The following is a 20,653-nucleotide window of genomic DNA, read 5'->3' as shown; positions in this document are numbered from 1 at the left end:
CAGATAAATACAGGCATTTAGTAAAACAATGCAGAAATCAAATCCCCAGAGACGCTTCACAACCTGTAAAATAAAGCAGATGATCAACTCTTCTAAGCTAAAACTAGTTCAGAACTGTGGGCATATGTTTTTTCTTATTATCACTCTTTATTTTTGAAACATAGAGGGATGGGTATTTGGTCTGTAAGAAGCTTGGCCTAAAAACACTAGAATGCTATTAGAGACAAGTTCATAGTGACATATTAGCAGTCTGAATAAGAGGAGCACTTACAAAAACTCATCTACTGTTATATACAAGACTAATCACAATTAAAAACCCTCACAAAGTTTCCTTAATCACCACCTCAGAACACTACTCATACTACTCTTTGGCACTACAATTTCTGTAGCAGCCAGCAGTAAGTGAACAAAACTTCTTTGTCATTGGCAGCATGAACAGCAAACCCCTGAACAGAGAACAGAGCTTTTGTGTATCCCTGATTGCTACTACACGACTCCTGAAGGGGAAAAAAAACATGACAAATTCTTTCTGCATAGGAGAGGACAACTTTCTGTACATAGAACATCTCAGGTGGGTCTTCCTAGCCAATAAAATTATGTCATTCCTTACTTTAAATAACACCTTTCAGGATAAAAGCTGAAGTACACATCAAATGGCAAGTTTAGCATGCAAAAATGCAGCTATATATGTTCCTTCTTCATTAACCCAAGTTATTTAGAGCAGTTTATGCAGCTTTATTCACTAGAAGCAACACAACACTCAGTGAGGTCTGACTCAGTTTCAAGCCAAAGACCTTCTGTACTGCTGAGACCATATTGCTAATTTCCACTAAAATAATTAAATGGAGATGTGATTATAGCTCAGTGTGCATAATTATGCAAAATTTGGTATTGCTTCTTATGTCAAGACAGACCCTCAATAAAGATTAACATATTTGTGCCTGGAACTCTTACAAAACTTTTCAGATGCATGCCTCCCAGTGACAGGACGCTAAGCTGTAGAGACGACTGGACTTGACTGGGGGGGTTTGTTTTGTCCGGGGGGCGGGAGGGTAGGGGGTGTCGTTAGCCAAAGATGCTACACAGGCAAGGTAACAAAATGCAGACAGAAAAAAGACGGGGGGGGAAAACCCCCAAACTCATGTTATTATGAAAGCTGTTAATGGTAAGAAAATCACAAAATTTAAAGTAAACTTATTCAGGTTATTTTTAAAACATGAGACTGGATAACTTTAAGCTCCAATGTGTACACAGAGTTGCAAAGTATTTACCTTAAGAGTCGAATCTGTCTTGGAGAGTTTGTAGTTTGAAGAGCAGCTTTGTAGTCCTCCTACATCATCTATCATTACATCTCTAGACCGCTATTACAAGGAAGTGCTACTCTGGCACTTGCTTCTTGAAACCTAATGCTTTAATTTAAACACATAGTTACACTGGGAAATACTTCAGAATGTGCTTTTGTATCAATTGGGACAACTTAATCATATTCTGTCATTCTTTCAGAGGACCCCTCAAACTCTCAGGATCCTCTTACAGCACTGATAATTTAAAATTATATCATAGTGTCACATACTGTTTGGAGACATCATGGTCCTCTTTGGAGGTATCACTTGTTAGATCACAGATGAAATAATGAGCCTGGAATTGACGAGCAATGTGACAAGATTCATGGTGTCCGAAGCAAAATGTAAAAAATATGATTCTATACTTAAAAAAAAAACAAAGGAATATCAGATGGGTCAGTATTCCCTGAACTATTAGCTAATTTCTAATTAACTACGATCTTATCTACTAAAATAATTCTAAATGAATAATCACTTCTGATTTATTCTAGAATAAGAGCACCTCCAAAGGGAATGCAAGTGGCTTATTTCAAATTCCAGTTTGAGTACTTATTTGGATTCACCCTCAACCAATATTAGCTAAATAAGTAGTCAAGCTTTAGAATCAAAAATAATAGCACTTGTGCACTTTTTCACAGATTTTACTCATAAAGAATTTATAGAAAAATTCCTACAGGACTCTCTACAGAACATGGAATAGTTATCTCAGAGTAATCTAAATCATTGTTACAAGATAAAATTTGGCTAGCTGTTGAATTCTTTTCCTTCTGCCTCAGGTGATTCCTCTCAATCTCACTATTTGTTGTGGTTGTTATTTTTTTGCCTTTTTTTTTTTTAATTATAATTTATGATCAAGCACCCAAATGTCAAATAAGAATTTACAAAAAAAATCAGTCTTTAGGCACTGAGCTCTGTTTTGGTTCCTGTCTGCTGTCCTGACTCTTTAAAAGCCTATTTTGATTTTATCCTAGTCATCTCTTTCTGAGATCTGTTCTTATCTCAGTTTCATCAAAGCACTTAATGCATTATCTGTGAGTTGTAAAAATAGCACAGATTCATGAATTTTGGTCTACCAAAAGTTGGTAGACTCCAACTTTATTTGAAGACATTTCTTTCTTTTTTTTTTTTTTCCAATGGCTTAATTTTCATTTATTTGCATAATTTTTTCTCATTCAATATTCTCATCTTTTTCATCCCAGGAACTCTGAGTTTCCTGTATTCATGCTGCTAAAATGGTACAGTTAGCAACTATTTGTAACCTTAGTTCAAAACTACAGTAAAGCAGTTATCTTGCCAGTCTCTCTTTTTCTTTGCATCTCTTCAATCTGCTTTCACCATCTTTAGTATCATTTCAATAATTTCTCAAACTCTTAGAGCCTATCCAGTACTGAAGTGCCCCTGTTCAATAAAGCATTCAGTTTATATACTAAGTACATGTCTGTCTTCCCATCCTCCTCCCACAACTGCCTAAAATTTTCATGGTGTTTCCTTCCATTCCTCTCAACTTCTACAATATGTAGGTTCATATATAACATACAGCCTACGTTTTCTTCCAAAGCAGTGATTTCAGTAATGACTTCCAAGGTCTTTAATTAATCAGTACTGACAAAGGTAAGGATGCTAGATTCTGTCCCATTTCTGCAGTGAATTTCACACATAAATAACATATTAAAAGTAGAAATGGCTCTCTACTTAAAAAGAAACACAAATAAATAAAAACAAAACCAACAACAAACAAACAACAGTGAACTAAGCATTTTAAAGCTATTCGGTGTGCCTTCATGAATGAAAACATCTATTACTAGGCCAGTTAATTCTGCGAAATACATTCTTCATAACAAATTCACTATCAATAACTATCATTACTGCTACAACTAATTTAAGGGTCCCAAAACTCAGATTATTTATAAACTTTTATGCTGAAAATTAAAGAATTTATACCTTCAGAAACTGTGTAAGAAAACATATTGGAATTTAATCACAAGTTTTTAACATACCACACTGGCTTTAATAAAATGTTAAACTACACAAAATCTGACAGTTCTAAAAAAAAATTTAGCAATCAGTAATGTCCTCAGAAAGCCATTACATTTTGCAATGCAGCCAACAAAACTATGCAGTAACACTCCATAACACCCACTAAAAATCTTCCAAAGCCACACAAAAAGTAATATATTTTTAGCACTTGAAAAAACAATGAAAACATACATAATTATAAGCACATTTAAAATTTTTGCTTCTTTTAATTGGCAGGAAACAACGGAGAGGAATGCATTCCAGGGCCCTTCCACCCCAACAAACGGCACAGGGAGAGAGGCCTTCTGACCCCATCAGGCAGCCCTAAACCCACTCTGTTTTAAACAGAGGCCTCTGATTCTCCATTTGAGCCATCAAGAGCAACCTTTCTCCTGTTATCCAGTGCAATAAGGAATGGCTCCTTTCTTCAGAAATCCAGGAAAGGCAGAACAGTGTAAGCAGTAATGCTAATAGCAAAGTACATTTTTTCAGTGAATGAGTTGGACAAGCAGCATTTCCCTTCTCTCTCCAGGCATATGAAGCTTTGCTGGGCTGAGGGGACCTGCCATGGGCTACTGGTTCTTTGAATCCCATAAAAGAAAAGAGGGATCATCTTCTTCCTCAGAGCTATTTTTTTCAGTTTGTCTGATGAGTCACGGATCGTCATCATTTGAATTACACTTTCAAGCTCTTCTATACAAACACAAAGACTAAAAATAAATGCTTTTAATGAGAGCTGAGATTCTGCCACAGTCACATGGCTCCCCAATTAGTCCATTCTCCCTTCGTTTTGTTTCTTCAAGGCTTGCTGAGCTGTAATTCTCTGTTTGTGACACCAGGCTCATTTCCACAGCAACCAATTGAATTATCCCCCAAATCTTTATAATAGGGAATAAGCAATAGGAACAGATGAACTCTTAAGAAACAAAAGCTTCTCACTGTTTACATGCAAATGTCCATAGAAACAACCAAACAATCAAGGAAAAGAAACACAGAAGATACATAGAAACACAGGAAATGTAAAAAAGGCATAATCAATGTTTATACATTTTACGGTGTATAAATACACGTTCAGTAATTTTATGACCGTATGTCAGATTTGTAACAACCACACTATGTGTTCAATTCCAGCAACAGCTGATGCTGCAACACCGGGAACTAATGACTGGCAGTGTATATCTGTGCAGCTTCAATTCTAGAAAGAAATCATTATTTTTGACAGAGGAAACAGAAACCAATGTGAGATGGCACCATTTGCCTTTCAGGATTCTAAGACAGGCGGTATTGCTGCCAGCCACCGCAAACCGTGGATCCCACAGCCACAGAACCTTGAGAACTAGAGTTTCTATTTTGGACTTTGTAGGAAACCTTTAGATTTGCTTCTTGCAACAATAACCTTGAAAATGAATAAGCATAGTCATTTAGTCATCGAGTTTTCCCCTAAAGACTTACTCATAATTCCTTTCTGTTTCAATAGAGGCCCCAGCATTTGGGAGCCTGATTATACAATTTAAGAACTATGGATCTATCTGTATGTCTAAGAGTTAACACTAGCCCTGTTACTATCGGCAGTGCTAAAGCTTTGACTAACTTAGTATTTCCCAGATACCTAAACAGCCACTACACCCGCAGTGTAAACACAGGAAACTTAGTAGCATAATCCAGAAAATAATATTATTATCCCAAAAATAAAGGCCAAACTATGCAGTTTCAGCCAACCAATAACTGTATTGTATGGAACTATTGTGTTTCACTGCTCAGTGAGACTGAGTAAATATTACAGTCCTCTCCAGATGTTGCAATTGCCTTCTCTCCCCCATTCCCCCAGATGAAGCAAATATGCAAGATGGTTGCAAGTAAATTACCATCTTCTAGTAAGGCCACCAAGTGCTCCTCATGATGGGACAATGTCCTATTCATCACACAGCAAGTACAGCCAGCGCCTCTGTGTGCTCAAAGGATGGGTTTCTAGTGATAACAGCCTTTTCTAACAGCATTTTATTTCTGGAGTCTGAGATCAAGGCAACTTTGTACTATCTATCTGGCTGCATGAATGTTTTCCTTCTCTAACTCCTCTTAACATTTCTTCCATACAGACCTAAATAGGTACAAAACTTTGACACATTCACTAGCTTTCCTAAAACAGGCAAATGAAGTGTCTTAGCACTAGCACAACTGAGACCATTTGCTCCATAATACTTCTGTTACCCCTAAAAGAAAGTTGCAAGTTTCTCAGCCATCGTATTTTTGACCCAGCCACTCATTCAGGAACCAGAAACAGTTCTTTAGGACAGGAATTGAAGCTAAAAAACAGCTGATGCTTCCTTGAACTGATCCTACTCCAGACCAATTCGTCAATATCTTTACAAATTCTGAATTACAAGTCTACTCTAAAGGCCTATCGCCTTCTCTGCTTTTATTAAATGGACTAAGTCTATTTCTGCTATGATATATGACCTCTCGCTAGCAATCTCCAGTCAACAGCATGCAGAAGCAACAGTAGTCTTGCATTTTGCTGTCTACAATCCCTTTCTATCAGAACTCCTGAACAAGTCAGATTTTTCTGGGAGCATCCTCTGTTCTGCAGAGGAATAGGGGATCTTATAAACAGCAGAGTACGTCCCAATTTTGCGATCTGATAGTCACAAATGTATATAAATTGACTGTTTTCCCCTCTTAAAATATGCCTCTGCAGCCAGCATACGAAGGTTCTTGCAGTCAGAAGACAGCTGACGGTCCCTGAAATTAGCTAAGACAAAAACATAATACTGTAGTACGATCACTTTTAGCATACTCAAAAAGTCACTCAATGTGACTTGACTTTGTGTCATTACTGCGTACAACTGAAATAAAGTTCTGGGAAAGCCATTAGATCTTAAAAGATTGTTTTAAGCTCTGCATACACCTGAGTATCCCGCCTGACTGCTATGAGAAGGTTCCTCCTTACTCACAGTTGTGGACAGATTCAACATGACGCTGTTCACCCTAGACAGGTTAACTGGAGAATTAACTGGCTTCTACTTGGGTAAAAACACATCTGCTAGTCATAGAAAGGCATATATCATGGCAAGAACACTAAGCATTTTAAGTCAGAAAGCCCACCTCAGATTCAGATCATACTGCATTACTGTATGTTTATCAGCTTTCTTCCTTCAGAAATGCTTGGCTTATGATACCTACCTCACATTCTCTTCAAGACATAACACAGAACTCATGATGAGAGAAAGAAATCCATCAGTACTTCTGCAGCTGACATTGGTGCCCAGCTCTCAACCCCCCACAACAACTTCCATCTATGAAACAACCTTCAGAGGCCAAGTCCCAACTATGACTGGTTAAATGAAAAATAAATTCACAACTTCTTATCTTTTCTATTCCGGATTTCAGTCTAGCACGAGTCATAAAGTTGAATCTAATATCCTCATTAGTGCAGACTGTATATAACCACCTACCTTCACACAGAGTTCAGCTTTTTTAAAGAATAAATCTGACTAGAGCCTAAACCTGTCAAATATAATATTTCTATCCCATTTTCTCTAAATTGGTACAACACAGGAATGTGTATCAGGGATTTAAATTCACAGAACTTACAAAAAAATTAGTGTTGTATCAACAAGTATAGTTCATAGTGCACCTCTCAGAAGAACTAAAGCAAGTGCCCCACCTATCCCTTGAGTGGGACTCCAGTTTCTCTTCCTCAGATTTTTAGTACCCAGTCATAGACTTAGAACTAGGATTCAGACTCAACAAATCATCAGCTGGCCCCTTCTTCTGGCCACTCAACCCCCAACAGGCCTTGCATGCAAAAAGATCTCTCACTAGATTCATTACCATTCTCCATTAAGTTCTCCAAGTACACAGACTACAGTACAGGCAGTGCTGGCAGACGGCTCCATCTTTCACCCAGTCCGACAGGCTCTGACAAAACATTCTGAGAACTTAATTTCCTCCATCTTTGCTAACAGGAGCAGAAACACCATACTCTGAAAATCCAGTACTTGGGGTAAAACTATTCTCAATAATCACCTGCAATTTTCTCTCTTCGCTTTCCAAATAGCCAAAAATGGCTGGTTTTAGCGATCTATATTCTATGATGAGGTCCATTCCCCCATTACAATTAGCACAATTCCATGTGGCACTAGAAGCCTAGGACCCTCTGAGGGATTGCATAATGGCTCATAGCTGATGGTGACCAGTTGCCACATGTATGAAGTTCCCCGCAGGTTATCATTTATATCCATTGTTAAAGAAAATCTTTTCCATCTGTGAGGGCCCCAGAATCAAACCCACCCAAGAGTCTCTGGCAACTTAATTCTGGATCAAAACTTCTGCTGACCTTCCTGTTTCTCTTCAGAGATGTTTTTCACAAGTACCTCCCTCCTGTTCCCCTATAAAATTCTCACACTGTCCAGTTCTTGCAGTAGCTATTGCTGCTACATCAAAAGATGCTGCAGCTGCTGATGCTGATCCTGTTCTCACAGCCATCTCAGTAGCACTCAAACATCTATTTCTATTTCAGGCTGTGACAGTCTGCCCAAGTGCTCCTTCACCAGCCTGGGAAAAAATCACTGCCAAAAGTTTTGCAAAAAGTCTTTTGCAGGCTGTTTCTTCAGGGCACATTTTGTTGACAAACTCAAAAGGACAACACAAAACCAAGCTATTTCCCCAGGGTGCACATGCTGCCAGAGCTCAGAGGCCTTTTCCTCTGCCTCTCTCCATCTACTAAGGGCAGGACAGACCTCCCTTCCTTCTTTTAAAGCCTAGCTGAATCATGACACAGTCTTGCTTCAACTGTTTCAAATATCTTCGATATTTTCTCACTTGTTTTTGGAGCAGGATCCTTTAAACTCCCCTTAACACATAACTTGGACTACAACAGCCATAAAACTTTATTTAATAAAAAGGACATACAAAATTCATTTAATAAAAAGGATACAAAAAACCCTGTCCAAACTAAACAAATCTTCCATATAGACGATAATCACAATGAAGCTATTTATATTGTTTCTTTCTAATGTCCTTACAATTCAGGCTGCTGCTGGGAGTAGTACAGAACTAAGCATATACGTGGTACTATGCAGTTTAGAAGAAAGAGCCTCTGACTGAAAAGTCCTGTATGTACATTACCCTATGCAGTGACATTTTTGTGCAGAAGAAACTGCATATTTTTGCCTTTCTTTCCCACAGCCAGCATTGATCATGAAATCTAAAGGAGAAAGAAAAAAAAAAAGAATCTTCTTCTCTTGAGTGCGTGTATTTCCCTAGGATCTTCAGGGTTTGGTGTGGACTACAGTATTGTTGTTGTTATTATTACTATTATATAATGAACACACCAATTATTTCAGCTCTCTTTCTTCTCACTTATTCTTCTGAGACATTTTAAAACCAGGCAAAGATCTAATGCAAAATATTTTCTACTATTCTTTCTTCAGAACAAGAAGAGAGAGGAGATTTTTAATTTGACCAGCAAGGAGGACACAGAAGAACTGTCTTTGGAAATAATAAGTATTCCAAAAACCACACATATGCATATCAACTGCAAAGCGACAAGTATTAGGTAATATGCTTTTTGAATTCTAGAAATACACTTTTCTTCTTTTTAAAGTAGTATTTAAACTGTTCTAAAATATTCATTTGAAGCCCCAAATTATTTAACCATGGCAAGCAGATGAAGAAAGGTCTTAAATTGGAAGTATAAAGTTGCCTTTAATTGAGCTCAAAAATAATTTAGTAAAATGAAATTATGGATATTCCTTGGATTAATGTACTGGAAGATATTCACTCACTATTAAGTTCTGAGTGTTGCTTAGAGGGAAATGTATTGTGATTAGGAACAAGTAGTGGAGAACTTCTCCTTTGCTGTTTAGTTACATTTATGGAAATTAGGAACAGCTGGTAAAGAAAGAAATTTTACATTCAGGTTTTGTGTTCACTAGACAACACACTTGGATGAAGCTGAGAATCATACCATAAATATGTGATGAAGAAAACAGCCAGACAAGATGTCGTAGGAACTTCTCAATGGGATACCAAGTACAGCACCTGCACATAGAGTTAGGAGCAGGCCTTGTTTGTCTATTTGTACTTGCAAGAGTAAACAGGCTATCATCAAGCTGACAGAAAACTAACTAAAATTGGAACTACACTAAACTGGAGCAAAGTTTCTTTCAGTCAGAAAGTGGAAAGCACATGTCCCTGTCAGGGCACTAGAATCCACATGATGAGTTTAATGGGCTTTATATAATGAAAAATACACACACATAACTTTGGCTACTAAAACAGGGATTTAGGCTAAATTCAGACCTCTAAGCCCAGGACAGCTGGATCTATAATGTCCACACCCTATCAGCTACAGTTCTGCACATACACCCTAACTGTGGAAGTACTTTAAGATAATTATCTGTGCAGCCTGTATCTCAGTATGGTTTGAAAATTCCTTTACATGACGGAAGTCAACTGATGCAGAAGTGAAGCATCTCATCTAAGTGCCTCCTGACTTCTGCTACAATACAAAGGTAAGAAGAGGCTCTCTTAGAACCTGAGCGCACTAATTCCTCTGCTGCTCTCAGAAATCATAACACTTGTAGATGGGACTGACTTCAGCAAAGTCTGGCAGCAACAGTCATCTTCATAAAACAAGTGGAAGTGAGACAGGCTTACCTTCTGGTTAGGTGAAAGACCGAAGATACGGGTTCAGACTGAGCTACAACCTCAAAAGACTCACACCCCAATCCCTCACTCCCACAAGTGTGCCCTGTCCGGCACCCCTTTCAATATGGGATCAAAACTAAGGTTATCAGACCAGAAAGGTGGCGTGTGCTTGTGTGGAGGGCAGCAGCTTGCAGGTGCCACACAAGCAAGACACTACCTCACTCCGTAGCCAGCTTAGGTTGAGGGGATTTAGCTGGAGAAAGGAACTCTGTGAGGATTTTTTCTGACCACAAGCAAATATGCAAAACACCGGCAAATGCATTTTAAAGAGAATATTTTCTGTGGGGATAGGGACATATAATGCAGAACAGATTCCTCTCCTGAAAATAAATGAGCAAAGTTTCTTAACCAAATTTACTTAGGCTCCAAAGAGAAACAGAAATTGAAATACACCTTGTGCTTAAACCTTCCTACTGGTTAGCGCAAGGCACCTCAGCACACTCCCTCTTTGGGCTCATCAGCTAAAGGTATCTGTTTTGTGTCAACAGTAGCAGATGCTGGGAATCATCAACACATAGCATTTGAGCATGGCAATATGACATAGAGGTGTAAGTGTGAACTCTGAATTCTACCCACTGAGCTCAGGTCAGTCTAGTACACTCCTCTTTAACAGTTTGTTTAATAATTTCTTTATTTTTTTTAATTAAGTCTTTACCATTCAGTATTATTACTTTTTATTTGCACATCAAAATGTGTGTACGCAAATATATCAGAAAAAAACTTCTTCTGTAGGTATTATTGTTCGAAGTGCTGTACTACTTTCTTTCAGTCTTCTGCGTATCTTACTATCAAATACCAGCATAAATTGACTTAAATCAAAAAATAATCTAATATGTGTTTGTATAATGAACCTACAAGAAGAGTTCTTTTCATATTTCAGCCTGTTGTGTTGGGTTTGCCTGGCAAGGTTTTGGCAGTAGGGGGCTACAGGGGTGGCTTCTGTGAGAAGCTGCCAGAAGCTTCCTCCATGTCCGATAGAATCATTGCCAGCTCCAAGATCGACACACCACTAGCCAAAGTTGAGTCCATCAGCCATGGCAGTAGCACCTCTGTGTTAACATATCTAAGAAGGGGGAAAAAAAAACCTGATGCGCCAACAGCAGCCAAGAGAAAGGAGTAAGAATATGTGAGAGCAACAACTCTGCAGACACCAATGTCAGTGAAGAAGAATGGGGAGGAGGTGCTCCAGGTGCCAGAGCAGAGATTCCCTCGCAGCTCATGGTGAAGGCCATAGTGAGGCAGGCTGTCCCCCTGCAGCCCATGGAGGTCCATGGTGGAGCTGATACACACTTGCAGCCTGTGGAGAGCCCCAAGCCAGAGCAGGCGGACGCACTCCAGGAAGGCTGTGACCCCATGGGGAGCCTGCACTGGAGCAGGCTCCTGGCAGGACCTATGACCCTGTGGAGAGAGAAGCCCATGCCGGAGCACTTTGCTGGCAGGACCTAGGACCCTGTGGGGGACCCACACTGGAGCAGCCTGTTCCTGAAGGGCTGCACCATGTGGAAAGGACCCACCCTGGAGCAGTTTGTGAAGAACTGCAGCCCCTGAGAAAGACCCACATTGAAGAAGTTCATGGAGGACTGTCTCCCATGGCTGGGACCCCACAGTGGAGCAGGAGAAGACAGTGAGGAGTGATAGAGTGGCTTGGCGGACAACTGGCGTTCAGCTAAGGTCAACCCACCACAGCTGTACAAAAGTCATTGCAATTCCAGCAACCTCATTAAGAAGATGTGACTACCAGCCACTACACGTATGATTCACTGACATCCAAGGTAGACATGTTTTTGGGAGGCTATACTCTTTGTTCCAGTACTCACTTTAGGCTTGATTCAAACTAAAATAGGGATGATAAATATCGTCTTTTGTTAATTCAAGAAAGTATATCTGCTAAATATTTCTTCAGTTAAAATAATGTAATTTAGGTAAGATTTATGAAGTCTCTACACCAAACTGAATGAAAGGCACAGTAAATGACACCCCCACATATCAGCAGGTGAGTGGAAAACAAATCACTTCACTAAGTTCCCTACTGTATTCCAGAGTCCTTCAGTGAAACCCACTCCTTAGCACAAGGCAAAGCTGGGGTCTCATCAACACTTGTTCGCAGGCAACTGCCATAGAGTCAAGCCTCCCGACAGTATTACCTTCTGACAACCACAGCTCTCTCTCCTGCAGGAGACCCACTGGTACCGCAAGTCACATGCTGGAGAGAAGTCCACAATGCCTTTTTTTTTTTTTAAAAATAAATCAAACTCTACTCAGACAATCAGCTCTACTAGAAATTTGGTGATTTTCAGTTCACTGTCTTGTCACGTTCAACAACGACAGTCCAATATCAAAGCAATTATAGACTCAAACATCATAAAATTTCACACAATTTAATTACTATATAGCAATGAGTAAAGGCATCTACTGTCACAACATTTTGTATCTTGCCATTTAGATAAAAATGTATCAAATGCAAGTGTTGGATCCAATTAAATTTTTTTTTTAAATTGCATTTTGAAGTCTTAAATCACACTTTTACAGATACTGCTATTCACTCATTTAGCAAAAATAAATTGGACAGCTCAAAAATTCAAAATAAAGCCCATACCTGGGTTATATTCCCTCAGCATTATACATCAACATCTATATACCATTAACGATCTTTTTTCTACTTGCCTCAGAAATTGAACTATTTGTACAAAGATGCATCACATTTCACATTCTCAAACAACTAACATCCTTTTATTCCGGAAAAGCAGGGGAAGCTGGAAAGACACCATGTATTTCTTTTATGTACACAAACAAACACAACCAATTTCACCAAATCCTTTATCCTGATACATATAGTCCTATTAAAGCAATGGCTCTGAACTACGCTGTGTGCAAGAAGGAGGAGCAAAGGGAAGCAGAAATAAAAGGAATATATTAAATGCCTTTTTTTCCCCAAAAGGAAGAAAACAAATACTTTGGCAAAAGCTGCATTGAAGGTTTAAATTATATGAATGCGTAGGGGAAAAAAAAAAAAAACAACCATAACTGCTCGCTGTCTCTCTATTAGAAGTCTTCAGTTTCTGGTGTTGAAAATGATAATGAAGAATCATTTAAAAATATTTTCCCAAGAAAAAGTAAATATTTTCAGAAGTCAACAGGTTTTTTCAAACTGCTATGATATGTTTACTATCTATTTGGTGATGTAATTTAAGAGAAAAAAGCTTATTCATATCAAAAACATGTAATACAAAATTTTCTTTGCAATAGTCTCTGACGGCAATGGAACACCAATATAAAATTTTGATGTGTTCTTTTTAGGTTTCATGTAATTGCATCTCGTTTCACTTTATTTAATATTTGTATGTAACACACAGAAACAACAGAACTACTAAAAAGCACGGATATTTGCATTTCATTTCTCAGATTCACACCAGATTTTTAAGGCTGCCTTTTAAGAAGGAGGTCCCAACTGATTAAATATTGGACAGGTATCAATGTCTTATATTCCACTATGAAATGAGAAATGAAATAGCTCCTTGATTGGCAATATCGTTAAGGATTTAAAGCAGTGTACAGAGAAAATTTCCTTCATCTCTACAGCTTATGCTTTGAGACAAAAAGGTGGCATAGGGAGGAAACATACTTCATTAATAAACAGACTACTTTCAACTATACAGCAATTGTTGTAGAAAACTCTGAGACTCAAATACATCTGTTCCAAAAGCACCACATAAATTTTTCTACCTGATATTTTTTTTTCCCTTCAATAACATTGCATTATATAAAGTATCATTCATAGCCTAACTTCATATCATGAAAATAGTATGAATCTCAATCACATTCCAGTGGAATGTACTATTAAAGTTAACTCTAATAAGCATTTTATGATTATTCTGTTAGTTGTCTGCACTGAAATACAATTAAGCATTTGCTGCGATGTCATAGGTACAAAAAAACCTAACAATCACGAGTCTTCATTTTACCTTATAGGCAAGTATTTCCTTTAGCAATAAATCAACAATATTCATAAATCATATGAGATTTTCTTTGTATTTAAAAATATAAATTTAGATTACTTATCATACAGGAAAACTTCCCAAATGTTCTTGACCTTTTCCAGTTTAGTTCTTATAGGCTTCATAAACTGTCTCCAAAATCTAGCTTCTCATGTTCAGTATCTGACTTCTAAGCACGTAATTTTGAGCCATCTAAGTTGCTCAGGCAACTTGAAGCAAGTTTTGCATGAGCAATAACTGCAGAACTGGATCTTCAGCTCAGAGAGATTTTTGTTTCCTTCTCTTTCACAGGATAACTCCTCCTTGGCGTTGTTTATAGTATTAGAAACATCTCCATACTGAACATCTAGATGTGTTTCTCCTGGAATCTCCATGCTTCCTCCATGACTGAGCAAGCTTTAACTACAAACCCCACTCCAGGGGCCTACAAATTGTTATGGTGAATTTAAGGTGGCAAAGTCATAAAGTTACAGACCCCAACTCATTTCTTTCCCCCTCCAAAGAACACATTTATTGTAATAAAAAACATAAACCATAATTTAACCTCTTACTTGACAGTGAACAGTATCAATAATATAATAATATTATATTCTACATTCAAACTATTCTTAATTTTTAATTAGCTATAAAATCATATATTGTAAAAATTACTTACATTCTGCATATTTCTGAAGCTGAGAGAACTCTCCAGGACTAAGGTTAACCCACTTCTCCTGGCTCGTCATACTGGCCGTAAGGGTCCTCGTTAAATATCAGAAAAACGTTCCCTTTGACTCAAGTAATACAAACTCCATAAAGATCTGTAGCTTCAATTCACAGTGCTTGGAGACTGGAAAGATGGAATCAGTCTATGTGGATGACGTTTTTGATGCTATGAACTGCTCCCAATGTATGCTTCAGTGGTGAGTTACAGCACTGTTAAAAGAAGATCAAGCATTAGAAACATAAATACCAGTATTTTTATTTAAATAATTGTAACTGATAAATATATTGTTGCATACAGTTTTGCTCAAAAATCTTTCCATACAATATTTATCCATAGTTTTATATGTATCTCCAAATTTTATTTTTATAATTTCAAATGCTTATGTGCAGCATTGCTAATCAAAAATTATCAATGGCTTATGATTGAACTGTATCTGGACACCTTGTGTAGGAACGTTTCTTTCAGTAACAACCACTGCAACAGCAGATACTACCTATGAGCAAACTTCGTTCCCTATGATTTTAAAATGGGATTCAGGTAACTGGGTTTGTATCCAGCTACATTGTTGTACAGTCCTGTGTGGCCTTGTCAGAAATGTTCTGAAGCTTCTAACTCCCCACGTCAGAAATGCAATGCATTCTGCAGTTTGGTTACAAATTCACGAGAGCTATAGAAATATTAATTATTCTAACAAAATAGTAGGGGTTTGATTTCTAGAATGTCACAACACTGCTGAAGTCACTATTGAAAATCAAATATGACTGCTGGCACTGTTACAAATCAGTTCAAGGAAAAAAAGATGAAACTGTGGGTGCCATCTCATTCCCATTTCACGCTGTTTCTGCCTCTGTAGGACAGACCTTACCAAGGCAATTCATTCCTAACACCACTCCTTGCACAACAGGTAGGATACTTTTCATCTAATTTTAGCCATCTGAAAGTCAGGTACCTCATCCGAGACTGTCATCTAGGGCGCTTTCTTTAATCAGCAGAAAGAGACAGGTGGCCCAGACAGCAATTAATCCCCCCAGTTTCAACATAATCTTAAAATGTGATGAATTGCCTTTTTGTGGTATTTATCTTTCGCTATTGATTACAGAGGTTGCCTAGATGACAAGTTCAGACTAGAAAGCTAATTTTAGACTGTAAGTGGAATCTCTTTATACGCCTAGCAATGTGTCATTTACACGGATCAAATTACGAAAAGAGCAAATGTTGGAGTTTAATCTCGCAGCCAGCAAACTAGGACACCAAATGAAAAATTGAGACCAGAAGAGACTGACAAGAGTAATGGAAAGAGCGCAGACGAGGAAGATGCTGGCAGGTGGGAGAGATGTCATAGAATCATAGGTTGGAAAAGACCTCTAAGATCATGAAGTCCAACCATTCGTTCAACAACACTATGCTACTAAACCATATCCCGAAGTGCCACATCCACACGTTTTTTAAACACCTCCAGGGATGGGAACTCAACCACCTCCCTGGGCAGCCTAGTCCAATGCCTGAACACTCTTCTAGTAAAGAAATTTTTCCTAATATCTAATCTAAACCTCCCCTGATGCAACTTGAGGCCATTGCCTCTTGTCCTATCGCTAGTTACTTGGGAGAAGAGACCAACACCTGCCTCACTACACCCTCCTTTCAGGTAGTTGTAGAGAGCTATAAGGTCCTCCTTCAGCCTCCTCTTCTCCAGACTAAACAGCCCCAGTTCCTCGAGTCGCTCCTCATAAGACTTGTTCTCTAGACCCCTCCCCAGCCTCGTTGCCCTTCTCTGGACACGCTCCAGCACCTCAATGTCTTTCTTGTAGTGAGGGGCCCAAAACTGAACACACCACTCGAGATGCAGCCTCACCAGTGCGGAGTACAGGGGCACGATCACCTCTCTACTCCTGCTGGCCACCCTATTCCTGATACAAGCCAGGATGCCATTGGCCTTCTTGGCCACCTTGGCACACTGCTGGCTCATGTTCAGCCGGCTGTCGACCAGCATCCCAAGATCCTTTTCCACTGGGCAGCTTTCCAGCCACTCTTCCTCAAGCCTGTAGCGTTGCATGGGGTTGTTGTGACCCAAGTGCAGGACCTGACATTTGGCCGTGTTGAAATCCATACAGTTGGCCTTGCAGGGGGGGGGAAACAAGAAAAAAAACACCAGAGTAGCTAGGAACAGAAGCGTATGAAAAAAAGATACATTAACCCAATGATAGAAAACATTTCAGTACATGTACCTATATTATGAACAAGTAAGGCTATCTACACTAACAGACTACTTGGCAGCTGCCTTGTGTTATAAAAATTTGAATCAGAAGATATTCCTGTGCTCTCCATCTCCTCAAGTTAGAATAAAGCATAATAAGCTGGAAGAGGTAAGATCTAGAAATATTAACTGAAAAAATAACAAAAACTAATAGGAGCATGTAGATTGGCATGGGAAAAGTAACATTAATGTGGATTATGCTGGCCAAGACCAAGGCACATCAGCCCTCAAACATCAGTGAACCGACAGTGCCATAAAAAGAGCAGTAACCACAAAAGTTAAAGGTTAAAACCACTAAAACTAATATTCAGTAAGAAAAGCTATCATTCTGTCTCGAAAACCTCAGTCTTCTTAAGAGAAAATAACTATGGTCAATGCAGACATTTTAATCAAATTAGAGATGTTTCATTTCTGGCAGTTGATTAGATTGTATTAAAGATGCTTTTATTTCTTCAAATAGATCTATTTTTCCCATATTCTTGACAACTGATTCCATTTTACTGAAAATGTTTTTATATTTGCATAATTGATTTAATAGAACCAAAATTTTCTACCCCAATTTCATCCAGTATTACTTTTTGTATTCTTAACTACATTAGCTTCATATACCTGCAAAAGCTAATACTGCTGAATGCTCTACAGTTAGAGATTATCTCAATTATTCAATATGAATATTTGTGATAAGAAGGCTACAATTAAAATTGCTATCGCTAGCAAGGTACTGACTGCTGTGCACTCTTAACTGATCAATCTATTCACATGCAGTATCTTCAGCTGACCACTGTCTATAGGGTCTGTTGTATACACAGTACATCGGCAGTGAAAACTGACGTTTTACCATTGACTTGCCCTTCTCTAACTTCAGATTTAAATTACCCCCTCTGATATTCTTTCTGCTTTACCAGACACCCAGGCTCTACTGCCTACAGTGCTGCAAGAAAAAGTATATGACCTAAATGAGATGAGAGCAATGGGAAAATTGAGTATGGGCATGGCAGTCCACAGTAAAGACGATGTAGTCTGTGTGTAAGCCAGCACAGTTATCATGCAAGAGACAGAGTTTAAAGCTACGTGATTATCTTGCAAAACTCTCCAAATGCAAGTTCCTCCCTTTGAAAGGGAAGACTGAGGGGATCTAGAGGAAGCATTCTGCCAAGTTTAATCCAGGAACAGCAATGGGGAGGTAGGCAGTCCTCCGACGATGGCTAGCTGGTCTTTGGACTGCAGCCTGTCCCGTACACCACCTCAGTGCACATGATGCAGGAATGTAACAGGGAAAATCTCAGCAAAAGGAACATTACAGAGGCTTCCTTTTTTAGACTCCTATTAAGTTCTGTTGCAGGGGAGGCCTGAATAAGGAAAGGTCCCTGCTCCCTGCATCCTTTAGTTTTCATAGTTAAACTTTTATAGTGGCATTTTCCCATTTTATATAGATAATAATGTAGCTATAAAAAAATCAAGCACATTACACAGATGCTGAGGACAAAAGCCATCAATGCATATTTGTGTTATATGATGTGTGTCACCTTAATTTCTGTAGAAGAAAATATTCATTTATTTCATCTTCTTTAATAGTGTTTAATTTAAATGCCCTCCTCTAAACCTTATTTCAGAGCTCTTTTTCTCAGTACTCCAGGGAGGTAATGCAGTGAGCAACCTATATATACATGTACATGAAAAAGAAAGAAGTAACAGGGATAATACTATCATGCAAATAAATGAAAAGAAAAACAAACCAAAAACTTGAACTAGAACATTAATCAAATGTGCTTGCTGGCAGGCAAAATGAAGATCAGTAGCACTAAACAGACACAAACAGTGATTTGACATCTCCATGCAGAGATAAATTACTTTGAAGAACACTCTGTAGCATACAGTTAAAATACATAGGATGTCAGGCAGGGAGCTCTTCCACTGATCCTCTAAGAGTTTGACCTAGTCCAGGAAACGCGGATCCGTGCACACATTTTGTTAGTATCTGCTTAGGCAAGATTCACAGCCCTCTCAACCAGACAGAAAGCAGGCCTTACAAATAAGAGAAATTAGAAACACTACATTAAGAATCCATTCATTTTATCATAAAAAGAATTAGAAAAAAAATTCTTCCTCCTCCACCCACCGACAATAGGGTCTTAGAATTCCATTCTCTCTATTATAATGTGTTTTTCTTTCTAAATTTGAGGGTTTATTAAGTTTTCTGTCAGAATTGCTACCAGGCCACATACCCAAACTAGGAAGCAAAGCTTTGTTAAAAGCTCTGCAAATCACATTACTTAGAATTCAGCCAACAATTCTAACAAACTTAGATTTCCTGGGATTCTTCAAGCCACTGAAATCCTCAGCTGCTCTGCAGAAACCAGGCTGAGGAGCAGAGAAGAGAAAGGAATATACAGTGGACAAAAAAACAAATATAAAGGCACATCCCCTATACACCAACTTCAACATTCAAATCATCTCATAAAGTCCTCACTGCAAGGAAAGACACGTTTTTGGAGAGTGCAGAGGAAAAAAAAAATTTCAGTCCTACAAAACCAATCAAAAAAATACTGGGTTCAGCTTTGAACTTTGGTTCCAGAGGAGGACTGTGGCCTGTGCAAACAACTCCAGCTCCTCAACCACCTCAACCCAAGTCCTCTGTTGCCTCCTGCAAGGCAGGAGGACTTCTTCTGGGGTCTGTCCTCACTGCCGCAACTGAAAGCACGACACTCCTTAATGTATGCCTGAAGGGACTTCTCACTGTTCACCGTAACAGGGAAACCTAAAACAGCCTAAAAACTGGCTTTTGGACTTACTCAGCCATTTCCTGCTTTCTACAAGCCCTTTCATAATGCACACCTCACACAGAATTTCATCTTTAATTGCCAGTTACTCTGTAAAGGAGGGACAGGGTAAGGCTGATTAACAAGAAGGGGTGCAGGTGACAAAATGACGGATCTTATGTAAGCATCTTCCATGCTATACAAGACTGAGACCTTCAAGTCCTTTCTCCCATATTTCCCTCTGTTTTAGTATGCTTATGTTTTTATTGAGAAAGAAGAAAAAGAAAAAATGAAAAAAAAGAAAGAACGTGAACCCTAAAGGAATCAAGTTTCCTTCCAGGGAAGCTACAGTTCTCCACAACATGACCGATTAGGGATTTTTGCCTGAACAGTAGGAATAAATAACACAGACTATTTCGTACCTTAATTACTATGGAGGCTGAAGCAATTATGCTTTTCAAGAACCTTTCTGTACAGAATGTACTTGGTATTTCCTTAAGTTGGGTCCTACACCTTCACCACAGTTAGCTGTATCCTGTGATTTCAGTGTGGGTGACATCATGGATTCTCCAAAGGAGAATTTTTACGTGTCAGATACCACATGCTGACACATATACATGAAACAGTTTTCTTTATTAACTCCTACAACCAGTTCAGAAATCAAGTACATTCTTTTTTACTGACACGACCAAAGCCACTGTCCTCTGAAAATTCAGTGTCATTTGTGGGTTTAGCAAACAATGGAAAAGTACACATTTCATCAACACTTGTAAAAGAACTCACCCTTCATGTGTAAAATATATTCTCTTGTGATCATATTTTAAGATCTATGTAGCATCACTATATAAGGGATTATGATGTACTATTGC

At 38.6% G+C, this 20,653-nt stretch overlaps 1 protein-coding gene across 11 annotated transcripts in view; it reads right to left on the bottom strand.

Annotated features, from left to right (window-relative positions):
- Nucleotides 1–20,653, bottom strand: part of DGKB (diacylglycerol kinase beta) — a 385,269-nt gene that overhangs the window by 337,952 nt on the left and 26,664 nt on the right. For 9 of the 11 annotated variants that reach the window (XM_075419231.1, XM_075419232.1, XM_075419230.1 and 6 more), the window contains exon 2: nt 14,721–14,980. In XM_075419231.1, coding sequence (XP_075275346.1) covers nt 14,721–14,790 — 70 coding nt within the window. In that variant the 5' untranslated portion in view covers nt 14,791–14,980. Of the gene's footprint in view, nt 1–14,720; nt 14,981–20,653 lie in introns of those variants that run through there. The other 2 variants (XM_075419241.1, XM_075419240.1) reach the window with 2 other exon arrangements.

Source organism: Opisthocomus hoazin, chromosome 4 (genome assembly GCF_030867145.1).
Source record: "Opisthocomus hoazin isolate bOpiHoa1 chromosome 4, bOpiHoa1.hap1, whole genome shotgun sequence".
Lineage (NCBI taxonomy): Eukaryota > Metazoa > Chordata > Aves > Opisthocomiformes > Opisthocomidae > Opisthocomus > Opisthocomus hoazin.
This window is presented reverse-complemented; position numbering and strand designations above follow the sequence as displayed.